The sequence below is a fragment of the Oryctolagus cuniculus genome, chromosome 2 (assembly GCF_964237555.1).
Source record: "Oryctolagus cuniculus chromosome 2, mOryCun1.1, whole genome shotgun sequence".
Taxonomy (NCBI): domain Eukaryota; kingdom Metazoa; phylum Chordata; class Mammalia; order Lagomorpha; family Leporidae; genus Oryctolagus; species Oryctolagus cuniculus.
This window is the reverse complement of record NC_091433.1, coordinates 40,760,024-40,777,336: the sequence shown is the minus strand read 5'-3', so window position 1 is coordinate 40,777,336 and position 17,313 is coordinate 40,760,024. Positions and strand designations below refer to the sequence as shown.

Genomic DNA, 17,313 nt, shown 5'->3' with positions numbered 1-17,313 from the left:
TAGTTGCCTGGAATACAATGATGAACAGGAAGAAAACGATCCCTGCTTCAAATAGCTTATATTCTATCATCTTTATGAAGCAACCAGAGTAAATAAGTGAATAATAAAGGACTTTAGGGGTTTCGAAGTACAGAGTGGGCTTTAGAGTAACATAGAGTGATCACATAACCACCACAGGAAAAGTGGCTGCTAAGTACAGATCTGAAGGAGGTGAGAGGGTTTGCTAAGTAGATATGCAGAAAAACGTTCCATTCAGAGAAAGTGGTGGTTGCAAAGGCAGGAGAGCTGTTTTAGAGGAGTAGCTGTTTGGAGGAGTAGCATGGAAGCCAATGAGGCTGGAACTCAGTGAGAGAAGTTGGAGATGATGTCAAGGGGAAGGTTGCAGATCATGCAAGCCCAAGTGGGAATTTAAGAACTTCAGGAGTTTAAGTTGTAGTTATTTATCTGAAAGGAGTCTGGTGATTAAATGTTGGCTTAACAAGAAGAGAATCATAGAGTCCAATGTGTAAGTGTAGTGTTTTCTGGTACTGCTATTCTTCAGTGAAAGAGGAGAATAATTTTACTGAAAAAATTGCTACATCTATAGACAGAGAAAGCTTTTTTTTAAAAAAAGTTCTTTCATGAGATTATTGAGTATTAGGCCTTAATAATGAAAAGCAAGGTAACACTACCAGTCACCCTAAGAGAATTTCCGTATGGTTACTAACAGCAAACTCTGCCAAGAATTTGTTAGAAAATTCAATCTCAAACTGTGTCAATTTATGAAATTAAAAGGAAACTTCTCAATGGTGTAGAAGAATTCACCATTATTAATTGGAATGGGACCACGCAGGATCCTGAATAAAGTATATTTCTTTACTCTCCTAACCCTCCATTTTGTGGTTAAAAAAATATTATCACTGGGGTCATGCATTTGCATCAGTTCAGATGGTGCTTGGGGTGCCCACATCCCAGATTCCTGGGTATGAGTTCTGGCTCTGCTTCGGATGTTAGCTTCCTGGTAATGTTTATTCCCCTGGGAGGCAGTTGGTGATGACTCCAGTAGTTAAGTCACTGATACCCACATGGAAGACGCTGAATGAATTCCTGGCCCCGGGCTTTGTCCTGTCCCAGCCTCAGCTATTGTGGGGATTTGGGGAGTGAACTGGTGGATAGGAGATCTCTCTCTCTCTCTCTCTCTCTTTCAAATAAGAGAACTAAAATTATTAAAAATTTATATTCTAACATAAAATCTTCAGTGATTTCCCCCAGTACTCCAGAACCACATATTGTTAAGATCCACCTTAACCCTCTAAATCTGGCCCTAATAAAATCAGGGCTGATTGTGTTCAGTAATGTTCAAGAAAAGAAATTATCCATCTTCATAAAGTCACTGGGCTATCAAATTCCCCAATCATCGCAATGTATGTAGCTTGGACATGAAGGTGAACGAGTCCTGGGTAAATAAGAGCATGATTTACAACTTGAGTGGCCTGTCTGGCATGGACCAGGGAGGACTTGAGTTTCTGCTAGAGTTCTTTATGTATCAGGAGGCTCCTTTTGGAACTGTACCAGGAAACTCCTGGTGATGACTTGCCTTCTGATCTCATGTCTTTGTATTGTCTATGAAACCTGTTATATTTTTATAGATTTTTATATTAGAAATTAAAAATTTATTGAACTAAATATTTATTCTAGGAAATATAAATACTGTAATTTAATACTATGATTCAATAACAGGACCCCCCCATTACAAGGGTAAAAACGGATATTTTTATCAGTTATACCTGTAGTAAAAACTGATTTTTGTCAGTTGTACCTGTAGAGTTTTGCTTAATACAGGTTTTTTAAGATTTAATTTGAAAGGTAGAGCTACAGAGAGGCGGAGAGAGAGAGAGAGAGAGAGAGAGAGAGAGAGAGAGAGGTCTTCCATCCACTGGTTCACTCCCCAGCTGGCCGTGGTGGCTGGAGCTGGGCCAATCTGAAGCCAGGAGCCAGGAGCTTCTTCCAGGTCTCCCACATTGGTGCAGGGGCCCAAGGATTTGGACCATCTCCACTGCTTTCCCAGGCCATAGCAGAGAGCTGGATCGGAAGTGGAGCAGCCAGGACTTGAACCAGTGCCCATATGGGATGCTGGCACTGCAGACCTTACCCACTATGTCACAGTGCTGGCTCCACTTAATACAATTCTTATAGTCTACCACTGAGGTTGACAAATGAATTGTAACAGAATAAAATTATCTGTGTTTACACAGGACTAGAATACAAATGTTTACTTGGTTTCTTTAAATCTCAAGTTCACTAGAAAAACTCAGACTTTACTCTGTTTTAAACATTTCTATGGATGGGAGTTTTACTGTATAGTCAGCTAAGCTATCTAATCAGCAAATGATCCAACAGTAGTGTTCATTCATGTTTTGCTGAAACCCATTAATGGATTCCTGTCAAAATATCTTTCAATATCAGTTCATCTGGTCTGTAGGGACCAAGCAGGGATAATAATTTGACCAGATTCAAGAAGATACTGTGTGGGGAGCAACTCGGACTAGACTAAGTTACTGGAATTAAGACTTATTCTATGCATCTGCTCTCCCACAATATGGTGCTGGGAGAGGAGAAAACAGCTTCTACGCAGCTGCCTCTTGCCAACTTGAGTGATGACCTCCAGGAGCTGATCCTGCTCCTGATTGGAGGAGAGCAGCATACTCGGCATGTGGGCAGCCGAGTTGGGATTGGCGGAAGAGGACTATAAAGGAGGAGAGAGACAACATGCACCAGGAACATCTATCTGAAGGAACACCTGTGCAGCCCCCGAGAGAGCCGGCCGGTGGTGTGCCGCTCCCCCGCGGAAGTGGGGAAAGTGGCCAGGGGGAACCGCCCTTCCACGGAGGTGGAAGGGTCGGTAGCCAACCCGGGAAGAACCAGCAGCAAACCCAGGGAGGGCCGAGCAGACAAAAGAACAGTGCAGGGTCCTGTGTCGTTCCTCCATGAAGAGGGGGAGCGACATAATGGTGCCGTGACTCGGATATGAAGCCTAGGCAGGGTTTAGTGTCGTTCCTCCATGAAGAGGGGGAGCGACATAATGGTGCCGTGACTCGGATAGGAAACCTAGGAGGGAAGAAACGGGAAGAAGTGGGAAAATACCGGAGAGAGAGAGACTAGCAAAGAGCCTAGGGAAAAGCTGGACGAAAAAGGTGCCAGAAGAAGCTATTGAAAGCCTAGGCATAGACTCAGATACGGACTACGGGGGGAAGCCGGGAGAAATCTCTAAGGTCGAAAGCGAAAGTGAAAGCTAGAACAAACAGACTCGGATACGGACTGTGGGGAGAAGCCAGGAGAAATGAGGGAGGAATATTGTTGGAAGAAAACTTAGGGAAATATACTGGGTAGAAAAAATGTTAGGGAAATTGAAGCCGCGGGGGGCAGGCTGAGGCGGAAACGTAAGCCAGCTTGGGATTCTTCAAGTCAGCCCAGGAAACAAAAGGCGAGAAGCTAGACGTGGGCCGCCAGGTTGGAATCCGTCAGATTAGCCTGGGGAGCAAAGGACGGGAAGCCAAGCTGAAGGGCGCAGACGTGAGCTGGGTTGAATTCGCCAGGTTAGCCCGGGGAACTTAGATTGAATACTGGTGGTGGCGGAAACGTAAGCTACGCTGTGTGACTCGCGGAAGCCGCCGTGTGCAGAGAGAACACGGGGCGTGAATAGATAGGGAACGTGGGGCTGGTGCAAGGCCGTGGTGTGGGCGCGAAGGGGCGCGGAGACCGCGGAGTGTGCACGCGAAGCCGGGAAGCCGTGAAGATAAGAGAAGCGCGGGCTGAAGCGGCTCAGAGCCGGGAAGCCGCCGAGAAGCAGCCTCGGGGCGGGCGCCGGGAAGCCACAGGGATAAGAGAAACAGAAGTTTAGAAGTAAAATGAGAGAAATAGGAATGCTGGCAGATAGAAGTAAAATAGGAGAGATAGGAATGCCCGGAGATAGAGAAATAGAGAAAAATAAGGCCTCCCCTCAACATGGCAATGAGAGAGCTTGGATTCGGTCTGCCTGATTAGGGAAGTGGTGAGCACCTGCGGGCGGCTAGCAGCTTATGCGCCGCAGGTCACCGAAGACAGGCACGAATTAACATCAATAAGTCTCCCCACAATACCGCAATGAGAAGGCTTGGATTTGGTCTGCCTGATTAGGCGATAAGCACCAGCAGGCAGCTCGACCAGCGTATGAGCTGCAGGTCACCGAAGATAGGCACGAATCAACACCAATAAGTCTCCCCACAATACGGCAATGAGAAAGCTTGGATTCGGTTTGCCTGATTGGTAGGGCTTGTAAGCACCTGCAGGCAGTTCTAGCAGAGCAGAGCATGCACTGCAGGGCACCGAACACAGGCACGCATCAGCGCCTAAAAACCTCCTCACAACATGGCGAAGAGAGGACCCGGATTCAGTTTGCCTGATTGATAGAACTTGTAAGCACCTGTGGGCAACTCTAGCAAGCAGAGCAGAATGTGTGCCGCGGGGCACCGAAGACAGGTGTGTATCAACGCCAAAAAATAAAAAGAAAGGGGGATCTGTGGGGAGCAACTCGGACTAGACTAAGTTACTGGAATTAAGACTTATTCTATGCATCTGCTCTCCCACAATATGGCGCTGGGAGAGGAGAAAACAGCTTCTACGCAGCTGCCTCTTGCCAACTTGAGTGATGACCTCCAGGAGCTGATCCTGCTCCTGATTGGAGGAGAGCAGCGTACTCGGCGTGTGGGCAGCCGAGTTGGGATTGGCGGAAGAGGACTATAAAGGAGGAGAGAGACAACATGCACCAGGAACATCTATCTGAAGGAACACCTGTGCAGCCCCCGAGAGAGCCGGCCGGTGGTGTGCCGCTCCCCCGCGGAAGTGGGGAAAGTGGCCAGGGGGAACCGCCCTTCCACGGAGGTGGAAGGGTCGGTAGCCAACCCGGGAAGAACCAGCAGCAAACCCGTGGAGGGCCAAGCAGACAAAAGAACAGCGCAGGGTCCTGTGTCGTTCCTCCACGAAGAGGGGGAGCGACAATACTGGAAATCAGATAAAAATATTTTGTGGAAATTTTTTGAGTTCTGAACAAGATGTTTAGAATTGCAGATAACATCTTGTCCATTACACAAGGCATTTTTATTTAAAGGCCACTGTCAAATTCTACTCAGATCATTTCCCCCCAGCAATAGAAACAGCAGGCCCAACGTGGTCCTTCCACTGAAATGCATCACAGCTAGGTAATTCCTGCATTGCTGCTGGCCAACATAAAAAGCCATTGGTTTTGGGGAATTTGTGCTGACCGTTTTTATTTTTAGTTTTTTAAGTGACAAGCCCTAACATAATTACAACACAAGCATGGAATACCTATTACTTACTATAAAGTGATTTGATGAGAATGGACCAAGAATAGATCGAATTGTGTAGTGAGCTGATGTTCCCTTTTAGCTTTGCATTATTCAATTCCTTTCAGAATTTTAGGATGTTTCAGAAGTCCGGATAATTCCTGTCTCCTCATTTCAGTGGGGAGGGAAATTTTACATTTTAAATGTGCCTTACAACCACACAATTCCAAAGAATAAAATGTGAGCCAAATTCTTTTACTTCTCTGTGCACTATGGCCTGTAGGCCTGCAACAGAGGGACCTTGCTCTGGTTCCCATGATTCAGAGCAGAAGTTCTCAGCCAGAGGTGACTTTGCCTCGGCATTTGGAAATGTCTGTACACGGTTTTGATTGTCAGTCCAGGGGTGTTGAGATACTTCTAGCAGTGAGTGGATGGAAGCCAGGGTTGATGCTAAACATCCTCCAGTGCACAGGATGGTCCTGTATAGCAAATAATTTTCAGGTATAAAATTTTAATAATGCCTACAGTGAGAAACTCTGATTTGGTAGGGCCACCCTCCTTTACCATGTATGCCACACTCCATAAGGTAGGGTAGCTCTTGGCCATGGAGTTTTGTCCACCTGGAACTTGGTCCCTATTCTGAAGCTGTGTTTTCAAAGTATGGTCTTAGACTAGCAGCATCAGCCAGCACCTGTGGTTTTGGTAGAAAGGCCACTGTGGGAATTCATCTAAGCATTAAATCAATTGGGAAATCTAGGGACAGGGCCAACAATCTACGTTGTAACAGGTCTGCCGTGTGATTCTGAAGAATGTTAACATTTAAAAACCATTGTTCCAATGAGTGAAGAATTCTGTATTTGAAATGAGCATATACAATTGTCAAGATACAAGAGTAGAATGCATTTTCTTTGACAGCTTGTTAGCTTGATTTATAACATCTGAATATGTAGACATATGGTATGTGGGTCTCCATGTGTACTCTTGCTCTAGGCATTGGATCATATTCTTGCTTAAATTTCCTTCTTGGTGTTTGGATTCCAAGGCTGCAGTTGAACCATTTTGAGCCTGCAGTCCCTGCACAGACTTTTAAGATGCAGTGAATTTAATGTTTAATCTTAGGTAACATGCTTTGTGCTCTATTGCTCTCTACACAACAGGACTTCTTTAATTTGTCATTTGATATAATACAGAAAAAAGATGTCAAGTACTGATCATCAAACAAAATTTAAATGACAAATACCACATACCTTTTAATACCACGATTCACATTATATGCATAGTTGTAAAAGTGGAAAAACACAAACATTGTTGATGGCTATGTATATTGGTATTGCTCTTTGAAGGGGAAATTCATACTAATCAAAACTTTACATTTTTATTCAGTGATTTTCTTTCTAGGCATTTGTTCTAAAATCAGACTTTGCATGTAGGCAAAGGTGACTGCTTAGAAATGTTAGCTGCTACTATTTTGTTAAAGCCAAAAATTGAAAACAGCTTATGTGCAGCAGTAGTGGACTGGTATGGTAATGTATAAACATCAACATAATGCACATGAGACAGCCATCAAAACAACATGGCGCAGGCTCTTAATGAAGGAGCGCCCTGTAGTCTTCCCTCGGTGAGCGGTGGTGCTCGGGTGTCAGGCCATAGGGATGCAATTACCAGCTCTGCCATCTGCTTGCTGTGTGACCTTGGGCAAGTTATTTATTCTCTTTGCCTCCATTTTTTTCACCACCAAAATTAGGGAATAATAGAGCCTACTTCGCAGAGTTGAGTGGATGCAATATAATAAAACAAGTTAGTCTTCTGTGCTTGTCATATAGAAAATAATTAACACATGTTACCTGTTATGCAGAGACTTTCAAGATAAATCACTAAATGAAAGTATCAGTAACACACAGAACAACATGTGTAGACAAAAAGGGGGGTGGAGTTTGTAAGCATGAACTATAAGAAATGTTTGGCAAATATATTTGAATCTTATTTAGTAATTGTTTCTATGCAAGTGGGATGGGCAGAAAACAGTTTTTTCACTGGTTAGTTTTTGTTACTTTTTCTCAATACAAAAGTATTTTTTAACTTTTAAAATTATTTAAGGAAACCCATAGATTGGTGAAGTTAATTTTAAAAGTACATAAGGGGCTGGCGCCTTGACTCATTTGGCTAATCATCCACCTGCAGTGCCGGCACCCCGGGTTCTAGTCACGGTTGCTCCTCTTCCAGTCCAGCTCTCTGTCGTGGCCCGAGAGGGCTGCGGAGGATGGCCCAAAGTGTTTGGGTCATTGCACCCGCATGGGAGACCGGGAGGAAGTACCCGGCTCCTGGCTCCATAGCGGCCATTAGGGGAGTGAACCAACGGAAGGAAGACCTTTCTCTCTGTCTCTCTCACTGTCTATAACTCTCTCTCTGTCTCTCTCTCACTGTCTTAACTCTGCCTGGCCAAAAAAAAAAAGTACATAAGGAACTTAAATAACCCAACAGCAAGAACACAACACCATTAAAAAAAATGGACTAATAACATGAGTAGACATTTCCTGAAAGATGACATAAATGCACAATAGGTATAAGAAAGAGTGCTCAACATTGATAATAATGAGAGAGATGCAAATTAAAATCACAGTGACGGGGCCAGCGCCATGGCATAGTAGGCTAAGCCTCCACCTGCAGCTCCAGCATCCTATATGGGTGCTGGTTCGTGTCCTGGCTTTTCCTCTTCTGATCCAACTCTCTGCTTATGGCCTGAGAAAGCAGTGGAAGATCGCCCAAGTGCTTGGGCCCCTGCACCCACATGGGAGACCCAGTGGACGTTCCTGGCTATAGAATGGCCCAGCACCATCTGGGGAGTGAACCAGCAGATGGAAAACACCATTCTCATTCTCCTCCCCCATCTGTATCTCTGCCTCTCAAAGAGATAACTGATTTTTTTAAAAGATTATTTATCACTTCACACCTGTTAAAGTGGCTATTATGAAAATGACTAAACATTTCAAAAATGTTGGTGAGAATGTAGAAAAAGGAAAACCCTTATGTTCTTGGTAGTAACTTTTTATAAACAATGTGAAAGCTCCTCAAAAAATTAAAAATAATTACCATATGATTGCAGAATCCCACTCCTCAGTGTACATCCAAAGGAAGTAAAATCAGCATCTCAAAGATACATCTGCACTCTCATGTTCAATGCAGCATTACTCACAGTGGACAATATGTGGAAACATTTTTTGCCAGATGGATGAATGGATAAAGAATATGTGAAACGCGTATAATACAGATTATTCATCTTTTAAAAAGAAGGAAATTCTGCTATTTGAGATAACCTGGGGGGCAATATGTTAGGTGAAACAAGTGAGACAAATACCACATGATCTCACTTATATGTGGAAACTGAGAGCTCATAAAGGCAAAGGGTGCAATGGCGGCTGCCAGGGAATGTGGGAGGGGATACTGGGAGACCAAAAGAATACAAAGATTCAGTTACTTGAATTTGAATAATTTGTGGAGATCTATACAGCATGGTGATGATAGTGACACTGTATTTTATGCTTGTAATTTGCTAAGATTGATCTTAAATGTTCTCACCACAAAAAAGGAAACTGAAGTGAGGAATGTGTTATTTTGTTTGATTATGATAACTAATTTTTTTAAGATTTATTTATCTGAAAGAGGCAGATAGGCCAGTGCCGTGGCTCAATAGGCTAATCTTCCGCCTGCAGCGCCGGCACACCGGGTTCTAGTCCCGGTCGGGGCGCTGGATTCTGTCCCGGTTGCTCCTCTTCCGGGCCAGCTCTCTGCTGTGGCCCGGGAGGGCAGTGGAGGATGGCCCAAGTGCTTGGGCTCTGCACCCGCATGGAAGACCAGGAGGAAGCACCTGGCTCCTGGCTTCGGATCAGTGCGGTGTGCCCGCCGCAGCACGCCGGCCGCAGAGCCATTGGAGGGGTGAACCAACGGTAAAGGAAGACCTTTCTGTCTCTTTCTCTCACTGTCCACTCTGCCTGTCCCCCCCCCCCAAAAAAAAAAAGGCAGAGAGAGAGAGGTCTTCCATCTGCTGGTTCATTCTCTAATTGGCTACAACGGCCGGAGCTGTGCTGATCCAAAGCCAGGAGCCAGAAGCTTCTTCCAGGTCTCCCATGAGGGTGCAGGGGCCCAAGCACTTGGGCCATCTTCTACTGCTTTCCCAGGCCATAGCAAAGCTGGATCAGAAGTGGAGCAGCCAGGACTCGAACCGGTGCCCATATGGGATGCCAGCACTGCAGGCGGCGGCACACTATGCCGCAGTGCCGGTCCCTGTGATAACTATTTCACAAATGTAAACATACATCTAAACATCAAATTACCCATATATATATATATACATTTATATATACACACATAACTTTGATTTGTCAAATATTCTTCAATAAATTTGGGGGGAAGAGAGTAAGAAGAATTGCAGATGCTTAGACTCTGTATGGGGGTGGAAAGAACCCATGTGGAGTAACTGATTTGTTTATATTGGGCCATAGGATGGCATTTCTGGTGCAAACAGATTTACATTTGCACAGGAAGGAACGTGCAAGTGTTTAAGAATTTCTTAGGGAAGAATTTTTTATAATAACACACCCATCTTCCTAAAGATGAATTTCTTTAACGTTCCACCTGATGTAACAGATTCAGAATGAATTGCCTTTCTTGTCAGAAGCTCAGGGATGGAATGCAAAACCATCCCACGCGCAGTGCTCTGCGTAGCTCATCTGTGGGGTCTCAGCAGGGAACTTGTGAGTTGAAAGGCGGAGGTGCTCTTTGCGATGGTTTTCGTGTTCAACATTGATGAAAATCTTGTGCTGAATCGTACTCTGCAAGCGAATCCTGTGTTTTCCTGTCGATATCTGACGCGAGTAACTTGATTAAACAACACAATCTGGAGTTGATCATTCCTTGGCTTTTTGCAGGTGAAAGGCCTGGATTTAGAAGGCCCAAAAGTAGTTCTACTGCAGGAAGGAGTTCTTGAGATGGGGGCATCAGGAGAAGCTCTGAGCTGATGTGTGGTCTCCGACTTTCCTCCTCCATATCCCGTTATGCCTCCACAATACAGCACTTCTGGGTTGATAGAAAGCCAAATTCTCATTTTAATCAAGGAAATGACAAATTGTCCTTCAGTAGGGTTTTTGATGTCTCAATCTAACAGTTTGTTCAGTTTTCTAAGTAAATTAAGATCTTATTCTCTTTTTACCGGGCAATCAAGGTTTATCGTATTTGTTGCAGAATCAAATGTTTGAGAGACTGTTTTACTTTCCTTGTTTGACATTTATTCCACAATCAAGTGTTCTCTTTAGAGCATGTTCCCATTATCTTTTTAAAAGTACCAGAGTTATTTTTTTTTGGGAGAAGGGGTGTTCCTTTTTTTTGCTATTATGTGGTTATAATGTATAAGGTTTGTTTATTTATTTGAAAGGCAGAATTAGAGGCAGAGAGAGAAAGGTCTTCTATCCGCTGGTTCACTCCCTAGATGACCATGACACCCAGAGCTGGGCTGATCCAGAGCCAGGAGCTTCTTCCGGGGCTCCCACATGGGTGCAGAGGCCCAAGCATTTGGTCCATCTTCTGCTTTCTCAGGTGAATAGCAGAGAGCTGGATTGGAAGTGGAGCAGCCAGGACTTGAACTGGCACCCACACAGGATGCCGGCACTTCAGGTGGCAGCTTTACCCACTGTACCACAGCCCTAGCCTCTATAATAATTTTTAAGTAATAATAAAAAATGAAGTGATATTTATTTCAGAGCCACCAACTAATAGAGCACCTAAAAGACATCCTGTAGAAATGAAATTGACACTTAGAGAAGCAATGACTTTGGACAGCTTTTTATTCTATATTATTCTTTTCCTTTCCTTTATCATATCTTCCTTTTTTTCTTTCATACTAATCATTGAGTTCTCTATTTAACAGTTAACCAAATCAAACTTTTCTTCCCTTCCTCTGCCCCCTTCACTTTAAACTTGGTGTGCTACTAGAACCTCAGTATTTCTAGATTGCTTCGTGTTCTTCACAGTGCCTCGATGTGTTTCTCTGAACGCGTCCACCAGGGAATAATTCCATATACATGTCAGTTTCTGCATCACAAACTCCTGTCACCCTCAACTTTCATCAGAGGAACTCACCTCCTTTTTGAAAAGAAAAATAGAAGCTACCTGATGTGAATTCTCTTGCTGTACTGCTCTTCGCTTTTCGGTACCAGCAAAATACCTGCTGCCTCTTTTGTTGCCTTTCAGTTCCAGAAGAAGTCCTGCTTCCTCCTGCTTAACCCATGCCCTGTACCTCATCCAACCTTGATAGCATCAGCTGACAATTTTTATTTAAATTAAAAATCCAAGGGGCCGGTGCTGTGGCGTGGTGGGAAAAGACACTGCCTGCAGTGCCGGCATCCCACATGGGCGCTGGCTGCTCCACTTCCAATCCTGCTCTCTGCTATGGCCTGGGAAAGCAGTAGAAGATGGCCCAAGTGCTTGGGCCCCTGAACCCGCGTGGGAGATCCAGAAGAAGCTCCTGGCTTCAGATTGGCACAGCTCTGGCTGTTGCAGCCAATTGAGGAGTGAACCAGCAGATGGAAGACCTCTCTCTCTGTCTCTGTCTCTCCTTCTCTCTCTGTGTTAACTCTGACTTTCAAATAAATAAATCTTTAAAATAAAATCCAAAAGGCTTTGTTGACATGGATTGCCTAAGAGAAGATCCGACTACTTGATGAAGAATAGGATACTTTAGGCAAACCCCAGTATTTTTGAAACTCCAGGCTTTAAATCTTGGATACAGTGTAACCATATTTACCTGAATGATCACATGACACATATGCAGGAAAGCATTGATGGAGATTGAGAATACAAAGTGTTATCTTGCTCCCATCTCTTTTCCAGAGTTGTTCTTCAACTTTGAGGAGAATGGTGTGCAATACATTGATAATTTTTTACTTACAAGTTTTATTCTGTCTAAATACAGTAAATGTCATTTCAAGAAATTGCTATATTGAAGAACTGGCAAGAAAAGAGGAAGCAAAACTCAGCTTGATAAATTTTATTTTCCTTTTTTTCCCTGTCTAAAGTTGCTCTTCTTTTGAAGCTATTTGAACTTTTACCTTGCATGTTAGAATTCTGACAATTCATGAAATTCAAATACATATCAACAGAAAAATGACTTAAAACAACTGTAAAATTTGGATCTTCATTACCTCTGTAATACTTTTTAGCAATTTCCCTTCTTGATAATCACATTCCAGCACAAACTTACCCTAAGCCAAACTCTCCTTGAAATACTGTTTTTTTTTTTGTTCTAGTTAATACTATTGGTTGAACTCTATAATTAACACACAATTATTCTTAGGTGTTTAAATTTAACTGAAAAGTGATCCCTATTAAGTATAAGAGTGGGAATAAGAGGGAGGAGATGCACAATTTGGGACATGCTCAATTGGACTTGCCCCAAATGGTGGAGTTAGAAATGTGCCAGGGGATTCCAATACAATCCCATCAAGATTGCATGTACCAATGCCATCTCACTAGTCCAAGTGATCAATTTCTGTTCACAATTGATCACACTGATAGGTCTAAGAGTCAAAGGGATAACATAAACAAGACTAGTTTAATACTGATAGAATAAAAAAGGGAGAGAATGATCCAACATGGGAAGTGGGATACACAGCAGACCCATACAATGGCAGATGTCCTAAACAACACTCTGGCCTCAGAATCAGCCCTTACGGCATTCAGAACTGGCTGAAGAGCCCATGAGAGTATTTTAGGCATGGAAAGCCAAGACACTCTGGCCAAAAAAAAAATAAGTAAACCTAAATGAAAGATCTCTGTGAGTGAGATCCCAGTAGAAAGACCGGGCCATCAAAGAAGGAGGTACCTTTCTCTGAAGGGAGGAGAGAACTTCCACTTTGACTATGACCTTGTCTAAATAAGATCAAAGTCAGCGAACTCAAGAGGCTTGAGCCTTGGCAACTCATGACTAGAGCCTAGGGAGATTTCTGACGCCATAATCAAGAGTGTCAAATTAAGTCAACAACAGGAGTCACTGTGTACTTACTCCTCATGTGGGATCTCTGTCCTTAATGTGTTGTCCAATGTGAATTAATGCTATAACTAGTACTCAAACAGTATTTTACACTTTATGTTCAGTGTGGGTGCAAACTGATGAAATCCTTACTTAATATATACTAAATCGATCTTCTGTATATAAAGATAATTGAAAATGAAAAAAAATACTGGTTTCTGATTTAATGTTGCTGCTGCTGTTTAAAAAAATTGTTTGAGAGTGAGCTCCCTTCTATTGGTTCACACCACAAATGCCTGCCATAGCTGGAGCTGGGCCAGGACTATATTCAATCCAGGTCTCCTATGTGGGTGCAGGAAGCCAGTTACTTGGGACAACACTGCTCCCAGCAGGATGTACATTGGCAGCAAGCCAGAGTCAGGAGCCAGAGCTGGCAATCACGCTCAGATATTTTGGTGCAGGATGCACACATCTTAACCAGCATCTTCACAGCTAAATTAAACACCTGCTGCAAACGCTTCTTTATGAAACAGAATGAGTACTAAATAATGTATCTTCAAAGATCATTGTGTTTTGAATATTTAGCTGGTGTTTGTCTTATATCAGCGACCCATCTGTGACCCAGTGGATACAGGACCAGGACAAAGGCCAACACTGGCTGACATTACACTCCAATTGGGAGAGCCTCAATGGAACCACTTTGCATGGACTGCTGGTGAATGGGTAAGAACTCTTTTCTAAGAGCTGTGTGGACTGAGATGGTAGCAAATCTCTCACCAGGGCCTGCCTTCCAGTTTTAATTTAAGATCCTAAATTTATCACATCAGTAAAGAGAGTCTATAGAATGACTAATGGCCTTTATATATCAAAAATTTTAAATTGTACTTATTTTTTTTCCTGGGTAATTATACCTTTAATCATAGTTACAGCAGCAGTCATGGTGAGGGGGGAGGACCTTGCGTTCTAATCTTGGAGGTTTCTCCATATCTTACTCAAAATCGGCTCTTTTGTCTGCATTTCCTTCAGATACTTTAAAGGGAACTGGATAACAGAAGGAATTAAAGTAATGATAACTCATAAAACTCAGTTTTAAACACAAAATGGAGTTATAATCAAGTATGATTAACTCTCCCCTAAAAATTCATGGTGTCTTTTTAAAAATTTATTTACTTAAAAGGCAGAGTGAAGGGGAGAAACAGAGACCTTCCAACTACTTGTTCACTCCCCAAAATTGCCACAACAGCCAGGTCTGAGCCAGGGGCTCCAGTCTGGTCTCCCATATGGGTGACAGGAACCCAAATACTTGAGCCATCACTGCTGCCTCCCAGGCATTAGCAGGAAGCTGGAATCAGGATCCAGAGCCAGGACTTGAACCTAAGCAATCAGATGTGATATGTGAGTGCCTCAACCGGTGTATTAAATTCTTTTTCAATGTTTATTTGAAAGGCCTAATGACAGAGGAGGGGAGAGGAGAGAGATCTTCTATGTTCTACTTCACTCCCCAAATGGCCACAGCAGCAGGGCTAGGACAGGCTGAAGCTAGGAGCCAGGAACTCCATGCAGGTGCATTAGTAGGGAGCTGCATCAGACGTGGAGTAGCCTGGACTTGAACCAGCACTTGATAGAGTAAATGGGCATCCCAAGTAGTAGATGACCCCCCTGTGCCACATATTACTCCCCATCCCCAGCCAGTATCTCAGCTATGAGGCCAAATACCTATCCCAAATTGTGGCATCTTAAGCAGGGTTCCCTCTTTTTTCTATTGGTGGACTATAGAAGGAAGACAAATTGAGGGAATTAACTTACTAACCTTCTATTTCTTTATAGGCACCCAATAGATAGTGTTACATAAATTGACTCATTTAATCCTCACAATAGACCTGTGAACTAGAGATAATTATCCTATTTTTACTGCTGAGGAAATAAATGTTTGGAATATTTAAGTAGCTTGCTTAAAGCTTGAAGCCCACAGATGCTGATAGACTCTGAACTTCATCTGGTTCCAAAGTACTAGGGAAACCAACTCCTAAGAATTCCAAAGAAAACAAACTAAAGGTGGGCCATTATTCCTTAGAATGTCTTTACATTTTCCCCATAGACCAAACTCTGTTGTCAAATATCTGAATATCTGTAGGTTGATGCAGTCCTCCTAAATATTGACCTGAATCTTTCACCAGAGTGATTTGGGAATGTCAGGCGCTTTCAGGTCAAATAAATGAATAACTTATCCTAAACTGAGAACTGGTAGACCTGGGTTACTAACCAGATTGTGGTCCTATATAATCATAGTTTCTTACAAGGAGTCAGAGTGGACAGTCTTTGACAGCCTTTCCTATTCCTAAAAGCTAAGATGTTTCAATCTAGCAAATATTAACTAATGATTGAGTATCTCCTGTATACCAGGTTCAGTGCTAGGCTCTGAGTGTATGTAGAAGTGAATGAACAAGGTCCCAGACCTCAAGGAACATACACTGCGTGAGTGGACAGAGAGAAAAACACAGAAACCATTTCAGACACTGGGGAATCCTACAAAGAGATTAAAGGTAATGAGGTAGAGATTAATGAGAGAGAGAGAGGACTTCAGATGTGGAAGATAGAACACAGATAAGCTTTTCTTGTATTATATATTTTATTGTTTCTACCTGCCCCACAAACATTTAGCAAAAAACAAAAATACAGTAAATATGGGGAAAAGAGCAATGATATTGAGGGGTGGATTTCTAAGAATATAATAGTTGTGAAACTGCCAAAGAGGTCTTTTTCTCCTTTTAAATTTATAGTATGAATTAATATTTCATGATTGTAAGGGAAATTTGGGGCCAGTGCCGCGGCTCACTAGGCTAATCCTCCGCCTTGCGGCACTGGCACACCGGGTTCTAATCCTGGTTGGGGTGCCGGATTCTGTCCCGGTTGCCCCTCTTCCAGACCAGCTCTCTGCTGTGGCCAGGGAGTGCAGTGGAGGATGGCCCAAGTGCTTGGGCCCTGCACCCCATGGGAGACCAGGAGAAGTACCTGGTTCCTGCCATCGGATCAGCGCGGTGCGCCGGCCGCAGCGCGCTGGCCGCGGCGGCCATTGGAGGGTGAACCAATGGCAAAGGAAGACCTTTCTCTCTGTCTCTCTCTCTCACCGTCCACTCTGCCTGTCAGGAAAAAAAAAAAAAAAAAAAAAAAAAAAAAAAAAAAAAAAAGACCTTTCTCTCTCTCTCTCTGCCTCTCCTCTCTCTGTGTAACTCTGACTTTCAAATAAATAAATCTTTAAAAAAAAAAAGGGAAATTTGGTGATTAAAATTTAACTTACCCCAAACTGAATTCTCTGTAACCACAGTGAGAGATCCTTAAATATGCTCTGCGCTCTTGCCTTGAAAGTATAACTTAGATTTTTAGGGAGTTCTTCCATCCGTATCACCTCCTATCAGTTCTACCTACAGTTCTGATCTTGCCATCTGGAGATACTGGAATAAATTTAATCACCTTTCCTCCTGTCGTCTCATTCATCCACAATTCAACCTTGACAGTCTTCATAATACTTTTCTTTGAGTACAAATGTTCTATCCACTCATGTTCTTTAAATTTTTGAAGTAGTATGTTATTACTCTCAGGCTATTAACTTTTGGGGAGCACATATCCTTCTCTGTCATAAAAATCTGACATGTTCCCGTCACGGTTTAGATTCTAAGTGGTAGCACAATTTCCTCCGCCTCCCTCTTCCCCAAATCATGGTTTGAGCCAACTTTGTGGGTATCATCAGCCACCATGATGTGGGGAAATTGTATTATAATGTTAAACTAAAAATATATATAAGTACACATTCTCCATATACCTCTGTGCCAAGATGATACTGGACCACATCACTACCAGGATTCTATGGGTAACTATTGCTTAAAGTAATGTGACCTCTTTTAACAGTCCTTTCACTGTGTCCTTTCACTGATAAAGTGTTTCAAGTGAATAGTAAAAACGTAATCTAATTTA

General features: G+C 43.0%; 1 protein-coding gene across 6 annotated transcripts in view; it reads left to right on the top strand.

Moving 5' to 3' along the window:
• The window catches only part of CORIN (corin, serine peptidase), a 322,793-nt gene that overhangs the window by 284,288 nt on the left and 21,192 nt on the right, over window positions 1-17,313 (top strand). For all 6 annotated transcript variants that reach the window (XM_008248589.4, XM_070068193.1, XM_008248573.4 and 3 more), the window contains one exon: window positions 13,948-14,064. In XM_008248589.4, coding sequence (XP_008246811.2) covers window positions 13,948-14,064 — 117 coding nt within the window. The remainder of the gene's footprint in view (window positions 1-13,947; window positions 14,065-17,313) is intronic.